Source organism: Myripristis murdjan, chromosome 17, assembly GCF_902150065.1.
Source record: "Myripristis murdjan chromosome 17, fMyrMur1.1, whole genome shotgun sequence".
Taxonomy (NCBI): domain Eukaryota; kingdom Metazoa; phylum Chordata; class Actinopteri; order Holocentriformes; family Holocentridae; genus Myripristis; species Myripristis murdjan.
The window spans coordinates 13505335-13515788 of record NC_043996.1 but is presented as its reverse complement, the minus strand read 5'-3'; the positions used below and the strand labels follow the sequence as shown (position 1 = coordinate 13515788).

The window sequence follows — 10454 nt, the reverse complement described above, 5'->3', positions numbered from 1 at the left end:
CTTGCTGCACATTTATATAAATTCATTAGGATATCAATTATTGAGTATATAAGCGTATATAAGAGTATATAAGCATTATGTACAGTACAGGCCAAAAGTTTGGACACACCTTCTCATTTAATGTGTTTTCTTTATTTTCATGACTATTTACATTGTAGATTCTAACTGAAGGAATCAAAACTATGAATGAACACGTGGAGTTATGTACTTAACAAAAAAAGGTGAAATAACTAAAAACATGTTTTATATTCTAGTTTCTTCAAAATAGCCACCCTTTGCTCTGATTACTGCTTTGCACACTCTTGGCATTCTCTCAATGAGCTTCAAGAGGTAGTCACCTGAAATGGTTTTCCAACAGTCTTGAAGGAGTTCCCAGAGCTGTTTAGCACTTGTTGGCCCCTTTGCCTTCACTCTGCGGTCCAGCTCACCCCAAACCATCTGGATTGGGTTCAGGTCCGGTGACTGTGGAGGCCAGGTCATCTGCCGCAGCACTCCATCACTCTCCTTCTTGGTCAAATAGCCCTTACACAGCCTGGAGGTGTGTTTAGGGTCATTGTCCTGTTGAAAAATAAATGATCGTCCAACTAAACGCAAACCGGATGGGATGGCATGTCGCTGCAGGATGCTGTGGTAGCCATGCTGGTTCAGTGTGCCTTCAATTTTGAATAAATCCCCAACAGTGTCACCAGCAAAACACCCCCACACCATCACACCTCCTCCTCCATGCTTCACAGTGGGAACCAGGCATGTGGAATCCATACGTTCACCTTTTCTGCGTCTCACAAAGACACGGCGGTTGGAACCAAAGATCTCAAATTTGGACTCATCAGACCAAAGCACAGATTTCCACTGGTCTAATGTCCATTCCTTGTGTTTCTTGGCCCAAACAAATCTCTTCTGCTTGTTGCCTCTCCTTAGCAGTGGTTTCCTAGCAGCTATTTGACCATGAAGGCCTGATTGGTGCAGTCTCCTCTTAACAGTTGTTCTAGAGATGGGTCTGCTGCTAGAACTCTGTGTGGCATTTATCTGGTCTCTGATCTGAGCTGCTGTTAACTTGCGATTTCTGAGGCTGGTGACTCGGATGAACTTGTCCTCAGAAGCAGAGGTGACTCTTGGTCTTCCTTTCCTGGGTCGGTGCTCATGTGTGCCAGTTTCGTTGTAGCGCTTGATGGTTTTTGCGACTCCACTTGGGGACACATTTAAAGTTTTTGCAATTTTCCGGACTGACTGACCTTCATTTCTTAAAGTAATGATGGCCACTCGTTTTTCTTTAGTTAGCTGATTGGTTCTTGCTATAATATGAATTTTAACAGTTGTCCAATAGGGCTGTCGGCTGTGTAGTAACCTGACTTCTGCACAACACAACTGATGGTCCCAACCCCATTGATAAAGCAAGAAATTTCACTAATCAACCCTGATAAGGCACACCTGTGAAGTGAAAACCATTTCAGGTGACTACCTCTTGAAGCTCACTGAGAGAATGCCAAGAGTGTGCAAAGCAGTAATCAGAGCAAAGGGTGGCTATTTTGAAGAAACTAGAATATAAAACATGTTTTCAGTTATTTCACCTTTTTTTTTTTAAGTACATAACTCCACATGTGTTCATTCATAGTTTTGATGCCTTCAGTGAGAATCTACAATGTAAATAGTCATGAAAATAAAGAAAACGCATTGAATGAGAAGGTGTGTCCAAACTTTTGGCCTGTACTGTATGTGTGCATATTACCTAAGTACATCTATCTATGTCTATCTATATCTATCTACACCCACACACCCACACACCCACACACACACACACACACACATGCTTTTTATGTTTTGTTTGTCACTATGTATTTTGTTGTTGGTTGTATAAAATACACACTTATAAATTATCAACATAAATTACAAACTACATGCCTGGTGTGCATGTTTTACATCCTCATTTTGCTGTAGCCAAAAGTATCTTTGAACTGCTAAATTTTTAGTATAACATAAAATATCAGAAATAAAAAAAAAAAACCTTCATAGGGCATATTTTGCTATCCCTCCCACAAGCACAAAAATATGTGACTTTATGAGGAGCACTCTAAGGCATCACCATCCTCTCTCGTTCTCTCTCTCTCTCTCTCTCTCTCTCTCTCTCTCTCTCTCTCTCTCTCTCTCTCTCTGCTTGTTTAACAGCCTATCTATTCCTATAATGACCTGATAGTCCCTATCGTTATAGTGGCACGCTCAGTATCGAGTTTCTGATGGTCTTATTATGCTTGGCACTTTATCTTATCTTCTGTTTTTATCTTCTGTTATTTAATATTCCTACAATGTTCTGCTCTTATTGGACTTCTGTTTCAAGACTGAACTCATGCATGTTCAATTTGGCTTGTCAAACAAGGGTGTGAAGATGCTCCCATAAAATTAAACTGCATCATTTTTACTCATGCATGAAATAGAATGAGGGATAGACTGCAACATTTAGGCCTTGTGTTTTAATTTTTTTTTTTAACCCATTACACCAAGGCATTGGAAGAGTAGCTGTTACCCATTGTCAGTTAATTTGGGGTGTGAGTAAACTTTTGCATTTTGAAGACTGAGGTCATCCCAGTGTCCACACTGATGGTTGGCAGCAGCCACCCAAATATAGCAGTTTGTTGTAACCTATAATTTATTTGTTGACTAATGCAAATAGTTTATATCAAACCTTTATTTATTTATTATTTTATTATCTGTATATTACAGCCTAAGTTAATATACACTCACACTGTTTTTCAGACTGGAGGGGAAGTGGATTCCTTAAGAGGCTGAATCAAGGCGGTTAGTTCCTTGTCCCAGTCCCGGGCGTTCAGGTTCTGCCACTTGGTGTGAACACGGCTTTCTCCTTATCTATACAATCTATACAATCATGCATATACTTCAGCGCCATCTGTATATTGTCATACTCATTCCATATGTATATTTTCACATCTCGTATCTCCTTTCCTTAGGTTAGCCCTTATTGTATTTTTTGAGTCTTTAGTCTTTATAGTCTCTATTGTATATTTTTAGCCTTTATTCTTTTTTTAGTTAACTTTATTGTATGTTTCTACTGTTGCTGCTGGAACACCAGAATTTCCCTGGTTGGGATCAATAAAGTATATCTATCTATCTATCTATCTATCTATCTATCTATCTATCTATCTATCTATCTATCTATCTATTTACTACAGCATAGGCTACATACTGTGTATGCTTACTGAAAAAATGGCCATCTGGTTGACTTTCATTCTACAGTGTACTCCAGTTACTCCCTAATTTTCCAAGCTTAATTTGTTTGAATGCATAGCTGCACTTTTTTAAGTTCCATGGCTCTGGTTATGATAGTAGGCAGCATATGTGATGGTCTTATGACAGACCATGCAGTAACCTCTGTGATCACCAGACTAGTTGTTGGTCTTCACCAGTTGGTCATGCTGGATAAAAATATTTTAAGCATGTAGAAAAGTAGAACATGAGCAGCCTGATCTGAGGGACTAAACTCAAGGCTAATTCACTGAGCTGTGGTTGAAGGGAAATGTGTGACTGAGTTATTATTAGGAGGAACTTATAAAATCTGTGTATTTTAAGAGGCTTAAGAGGATGCGACCTTTGTCTAAAAGGAAAAAAAAGGGGCGGGGGTGGGGGGTACTGTGACACCCAGCTCAATCAAAGTCAGAGTGGTGAGGTGAAAACATAAAGTTAAGCTCATCACTGATACATTATTTTTATACTGCAAAAAATACACTGTTCCTCATTTTGCTGAGCAACCCAATTACCCCTGGAGCCCACAAAGAAAAGATGCATGTTGGGCTACATATTCATAAACTATAAGTTATCATTTGCAATCATGAAAAAACAATCTCAGTGTTGCATTTTTATTTTCAGTAGGTCCTGTAAAATAGCCTGAAAAGTCAGACAACAACCTTATGCACAGGTAATTTAAACCTCCAAATGGAAATGCAGAGCAGTCAGAAGTGATCACAAACCACAGCAAATGCTGCCCCTAGTGGATACAGTTCATACTTTTCACACTGGAAAGACATTGAGCTTCCACTGTTGGGTTTCTCAAGGGAAGTCTAAAACTCGAAAAAAAAAAAAAAAAAAAAAAAAAAAAAGGATTTGACTTAGAGCCCTTTCTGCTGCTCCCTATATGCCTGTATGTCCCAAATCAACAGCAAAGGCAATTAACTATCATACTTCTATACATGTTGCACTCACTGATCAACTGTCACTTAAACTTTATTTGATAGACATGGAAGAAACAGTTTTATTTAAGTTTTTGAAGGTGTCTTGTGAAAATCTGCCATACAGTGGGCCTATAGATGCATCCCAGAAATACCATCATGCATTTTCCAGTTGGATACAGCTTTTGTCCTGCACATAATGTCATGCCTTAGAAACAGATTCAATACCGTCTCAGATGCTGACTTTGGTTCTCTTGTGCAAAAATAGATAGGCTTTTGAGAAAAGTATTCATGGGTTTTTTACGACAGCTGGCCTGGTCATGAGGGTCATTAACCCAACAATGCCAACTAAGTCTCTGCAAATTATATTGCTGACAATAGCCTGTTTTTTTGTCTGCTATTGCACATTTTGTTGCACTGAATTTAAGGGCTGTTAAACGCAGGCTTGACCATAATATAATGCATGTGGAAACAACAAAAAGAAATGAGCACAGTTTTCTCAAGTGCTGGATCTTTGAACAATTTGCAGATTTTGATCCATATGGCAAAACACCGTAGATAATTATTTCATGATCTTTACAAAAATATTATTGTGATTTGCATTTTAATCCCTGAATCTTGACCCAGCTTGTTCTTACTCTGGTCTCAAACTCTTTTATCTTACAGGTGTAAGTAAAGAAAAAAATTGGTTTTGCACTTCTTGAACTACTCCTTTTTGCAGTAAAAAGTGTTAATTAAAGCTGCAAGCAGCGTTGGACGGGCCCTCGCACCCGTGCCGCCTCGTGCCCACTTGTGCCCGGTGGCTGTGGCATTAAGCACACACACACACACACATACACACACACACACACACTTTCCCTGCGTTCCAATACTCATACTACCATACTATTTAGTAGGGAAAAAAATAATTAGTATGTCCCAATACATACTAAACTACATACTTTGTAAGGGCAGCTGCAGTACATACTAAAAGTAAAAAGTATAAGTATGCGATTTGGAACGCAGGGACACACAGAGTTGTTACTGCTCCTTCCCAATGAGTGTGCATTGGGAGAAGGCTGCAGGCTGTGAGTCAGAGGAGTGGAGGAGGGGAGGAAGAACAGTGCAGAGCAGAGAAACCAGAATCCAAACCTGTTGAACAACTCTTCAGTGGCCACAAAGTTTTTCCAGTCCACACCATGATATATAGTTTTGTAGGAATATGCGTCCTCTTTCCAGCGGCATAGGTTTGAAAGCTGTCAGACTTTTACTTTAATCACCAGAGGCCTAATTAGTGCCCATTGTCAGGGCAAGTGCCTGTTTATTCACAGCAGACACACCAGGGTCCATAGGAAAAAGTGGAGTTGTGGTTGTGGACACTCAGACTTTGAGGGCTTCTGAAATCCAAACGGTTCGAAGGAATGTAAATTCCTTCAGAACTTTTGTTAAGCACTATGTTCTCTGTCATCTATTAAATTTGCAAGCCGATAAAATTAATGCCCTGGGAGTGTATAGATTTTCTGCAAAGCGAAAATTTGGGCGAAAACGTGACATTCAAATGCAAATTGCGCACTTCCTGTTGGTTTTAGGTGGGGGACACGAGCACGAAAAATGTCGGGCTTGATGAGATCTACGGCGCTGGTTTGGTCTTTCTATGACATTCCTGTGGGCCGCAGAGGCTGCCTTTGCGTCCCTAGGTGGCGCTACCAAGCCTATTTTTGCACTAGGGGGTTCCGATTTTTGATTTTATCGAATTTTTCGCCAGACCCGGGCTGCGTGCCGAATTTGGTGAGTTTTTGAGCATGTTTAGGGGGTCAAATTAAGGCCTAATGACACGTATGTATAATAATAAGAAGAAAGAAACGGTACAAATACATTAGGGCCCTCTTCCAGAGAGGCCAGGGCCCTAATGATGTTAAATCCAAAGCAGAGGATGGTTACATGTCAACATAAAGGATTTTCTTCCTTACTACAGCTTGCCAGGCATTAGGTCTGGCTTACAAGCAAATTCGCTGTGCACACTGACACATCTAATGGGCTCACAATTAGATGACCACTAGTTTTCATCGCTTAATCTCATTTATTGACAGGGTCCTTTCCACTTGTGTGTGGTGAAGTTAATGGGAATCTGGCATCCGTTTGGCCTTTAGGTTAGAGGCTTTGGTCAGTGTCTGAATTTTAATGCCTGAAGAGGCTGTCTTAATGCTCTTAAGCAAGGCACTTAGTTTTTCCTTCTTCACCACCATCCAGTGTAAGGGCTGCTGCAATGCAATAAGAAAAATAAATGTCTTCTTTATACAGTGAAGATAAAATGACATTAGGCAGTCAGAATAGGCAACACTTTGTATATCTTGAAAACTCGACAGTAACTATAACACAGTGTCAGAAATTACCACCACCCAAACTACTGGCAAAGCAGAGCAACCACCAACCAATTTCTGGTCATTTCAAAATTAAATTAGCTATTATAACAGCGGGCATGGGCAGTGAGCCTTGAAATCTATCAGCCACTGGAGTTGCTGGGCAAAAAGTTGAGTTTCCTGCACCCCTAACTTGATCATTATTCTCATAAATGTCATTTGTCATTTGTTAATTTGACTATATTTGTCAGGTTATTTCAACAGCTTGAAATTTAATTGCAGAATGAATGAATGAATGAATGATTGTGAAACCATTCCTATGTGGCTTGCTCGGGCATTCCCCCAGTTTGACCGGTTTTGGCTGTGTGCGACAAATCCCTTTTTATTCCGCCGCCTCCTTGCCATAAAAGCGCCAGGGAGCTCATTGTGCGGAGTGATCTGATACGGACTACACCCAGCCGCTGCCTGCTTGCATTGGCTTTCTTAGCTGCCCGAGCCTTGACGTTGGAGAACGTCGAAGTGTGGGTCAGATTGGAAACACTAAATTCGTCTGTAGGCCTTTCCGTGTCGGCTATCTCTGGCAACCTTATTTTCGAGGCTGTAGGGAGTTTTATATTTCACCAGTTCCTTGAAGATGTCTTGGCAAAACTACATTGATAACCTGATGGCCGATGGCAGCTGTCAGGATAGCGCCATTGTTGGGTACACGGAAGCCAAATATGTTTGGGCAGCACATGCCGGTGGTACTTTTAACAACATAACGGTAAGACGTGAGCGCGAAGTGATTTGGTTTGGGTGTAAAATGTTCCCGGTGGACAGTGGCTTGTTTCACAGTTGTCCACGCCAACAATAACAACAGTGAAGAGCGCTAAAAGCGCTTCCTCGCAGGATCTAACTAGCTATCTAAAGGGCTGCCGGGCTAGCTTGTCGTTAGCCCGTGTCGGCTATTTCCTGGAAAGGAAACGTTTTTGGGATTAGACCTCACGCTGATCACATAAGACATTAACCGTTTTGGCTTGCGCGCAACAAGAACGCGTCAGTAAATTTCTGCTAACAAGTATTTATTTAAAAAAAAAAAATCAAACGGCTCGTAAAAATATTGAGAGACACTGGTTCCAAACCAGCTAATAGTCGGTGTCTGGCTCGAGGGAGCGTGCATGCTTTTGTGTGCGCGGCGGCTTTGATTAGCTAAGCTGCTCATGCACTGGTTAGCTGCTGTTAAGAGGACTAACGATGGGTGACATTTGGTCAGCCAGTGATGAATTAAATTTACTTCTCATGAGGAATCTCACTGTCTGTATGGTGATTGTTGGATGACAGCGGTATTTTATTTATTTTATTTTATTTATTTATTTTTAATTCATTCAAATGGGTGGCATGAGTGCTAGCCTGGTACACAGACGTCACGTTACTTCCGTTATTTACTACAGGCAATGGTAGCAAGCTAACGTTGACACCGGCAGTCAAATGCACAGTCTTTGATCGGTGTCAGGTGTATTGGTAACCATTGCTGGTGTTTGTAATTACTGTTTGCAATGTAACCAGACCTGGAGCGGCTTTTCTCAGTTACAACTTAAAATTCTTGCAGTCGTCTGCTAAATAAGTGCAGTAGATCTTGTAGTGTGCTAAGGCAGCCTCTTACCAAATGGATGAACTATAACGTTCTGCATCCTTACACTTAGCTTGATGTTTCTAGTCATAATTGTTTGATTTCTTCCCCTGATTATTTTTGCACCTATCTGCAAAGGTAACTTCTTGGGCTAAATATGATCTTACCCTCTTTTTTCTGCTGTTGTCTTTCTGTGTATTTCAGTCTCAAGAAATTGATGTCATTGTTGGAAAGGATAGAGAGACCTTCTTCACCAACGGTCTCACTCTGGGCTCAAAGAAGTGCTCAGTCATAAGAGACAGCCTCCAGGTTGACAATGACTGGACAATGGACATCAGGACAAAGAGCCAAGGAGGAGAGCCTACATACAATGTCTCTGTGGGAAGGGCTGGAAAAGGTAAATGTATTTTAGATATATCAAAACTATTGCAACTCATTCTGTATTGAAATGCTGTCATAGGTTTGAATGTTTTTTTGAGATGGTAACACCCATGTCTTTTTTTCCCTTTTGGTGAAAACATCACATGGGTATGAGGAACTACCTCACATGACTTGTGTGGCTTGCAGAGGAAGTGCAAACTGAATATTGAGTCACAGCATCATATGATGCTATCAGGCAAAGCTCATGGATGCAGGTTTCTCAAGTCCAGCTATTGTATATAGAGTATTTTGAGAGTCCCTGGAGGTTTGCATCAAAAGCCTCGTGTAAGCCAAGGTTTGCCTACTCCAGTCTGTCTGCCTTTGTGGTCCTCAGTGACTGATAATTGCATTCAAAACCAGTGTCTTTTCCTTTTCTTTTTTCCTACACTATTCCCCTTTCCATTCAATGCTTTCTTTTTGTCACTCTCTAGTAAGATGCTTTTGAATTTTGGAAAACAATTTTTAAAAAGAGCACAAAATTACCAGTCTCCTGCGGCTGTTGCATATTTCCTACATGCTAACAAATGCACTGAGGATACTGCAAAAACTGAGAGTGCACAGTTTTTACTCTATGGCATGTTTCCCCTTTCAGAGGTCTTGATTTAGCAAAATAAGCCAATCCCTGCTTGAGTAATGTAAGTTCTAACAACAAATGTTATCTTTGCAGTATCCCCTGGCTTGTTATTGGCTATCAGCTAACAGTGATCTGCTGTTAAAAGCAGATATTACAGAGTGTCTTGACCAACCAAGCATGCTCATCTTCCTTGCAGCTTAAAATTGCTAAATGATCAATGACTGTTCACTTGCTGATAATGACATTCCTTACTTTGAATGCCTTTCCTTTACCTCTCACTTCTTAACTTTCCCTTTTCTATCTTCTTCTCTTTCAGTTTTGGTTCTTGTAATGGGCAAAGAAGGGGTCCATGGAGGCGGATTGAATAAGAAGGCATACTCAATGGCAAAATACTTGAGGGATTCGGGGTTTTAATGTCGTCAAGCTCGCTTAGTTAAAATTGAGGGACAAAAAGAAGAGAAAAGAAATATTGCTGTTAAGATTTCTCCTGCAAGCAGTCAAAATGTCTTGGAAACTTTTAATAGCAATGAAGAGGGATGGTGGTAAGATTCTATGTCACCTTTATCCCCCCTCGTTCATAGTGTGTGGGGGGAGACTCTTCAATTTTGTTCATTTCTCTTTTTTTTTTTTTTTTTTCCTTGTGTGCTCCAGTATTGGTTGTAATCATGGGAAAGGAAGGGGTCCATGGCGGACAGCTCAACAAGAAAGCATTTAGCATGGCTGATTACCTGAGGAAGTCTGGATATTAAGCAACCTCTCCACCCATCCATCTACCTAGCAGCTCACTCCCACTCACCCCATTGTGTTGACAGTACTTTTGGGATTAGATACCATGCAATGTTACTTCCTCTCCACAGTTGACTTTTATATACAACCTTGTTTTTGTTTATTTTGTCCCACCACCTTTTTTTTTTTTTTTTTTTTTTTTAAACCTTCCCCACTTTAACATTGTACTTAACACTCACTGTTTTTGGCACTACAGTAATGGCATGTTCATTGAAATGGTTTAAATGTATATTTACCAAAAGAGAAAATGTGCAAAAAAAAAAAAAAAAAAAAAGTTCGAAGGTGTAATAAAAAATGTAAAACAAATTTGGACTCGCCTTGTATAAACATTCACTTAGCAACTGGCAAATGTTCAAAGGGAAGTACACATGTAATGGTGGAGGTAGTTTTGCATATGCTTTTTTGAGCATTACTAAGAAATGCTGGGTTCACATTGTGTTCCTTTTCATCAGCATGTCGGCATTTAAAAGTTGCATGCATACCTTTTTTAGCATACAGAATTCAATCCCTACCCTCTCCTAAGAGTAGATATTCCAGCCAAAACCATGTTT

The 10454-nt window shown here is 40.3% G+C and overlaps 1 protein-coding gene across 2 annotated transcripts; it reads left to right on the top strand.

The window, feature by feature from the left end:
- The first annotated feature begins 6929 nt into the window (after positions 1 to 6929).
- LOC115375055 (profilin-2-like) lies at positions 6930 to 10240 on the top strand. 2 transcript variants are annotated; one of them, XM_030074321.1, is made up of 3 exons: positions 6930 to 7277; positions 8328 to 8520; positions 9434 to 9748. In XM_030074321.1, the coding sequence occupies exons 1-3, from the start codon at positions 7149 to 7151 to the stop codon at positions 9529 to 9531; spliced, it is 420 nt and encodes a 139-aa protein (XP_029930181.1). In that variant the 5' UTR covers positions 6930 to 7148; the 3' UTR covers positions 9532 to 9748. The 2 variants fall into 2 exon arrangements, with proteins under 2 accessions (XP_029930181.1, XP_029930180.1); XM_030074320.1 differs by lacking the exon at positions 9434 to 9748 and adding an exon at positions 9769 to 10240 and having other exon boundaries at positions 6933 to 7277.
- The last annotated feature ends 214 nt before the right edge of the window (positions 10241 to 10454 follow it).

Excerpts from the sequence above, each read along its gene's own strand:
- LOC115375055 (XM_030074320.1), top strand. The coding sequence starts at position 7,149 with ATGTCTTGGCAAAACTACATTGATAACCTGATGGCCGATGGCAGCTGT. Across the intron at positions 7,278-8,327 it reads GTACTTTTAACAACATAACG|TCTCAAGAAATTGATGTCAT; the intron begins GTAAGACGTGAG and ends TGTGTATTTCAG. Across the intron at positions 8,521-9,768 it reads TGTGGGAAGGGCTGGAAAAG|TATTGGTTGTAATCATGGGA; the intron begins GTAAATGTATTT and ends TGTGTGCTCCAG.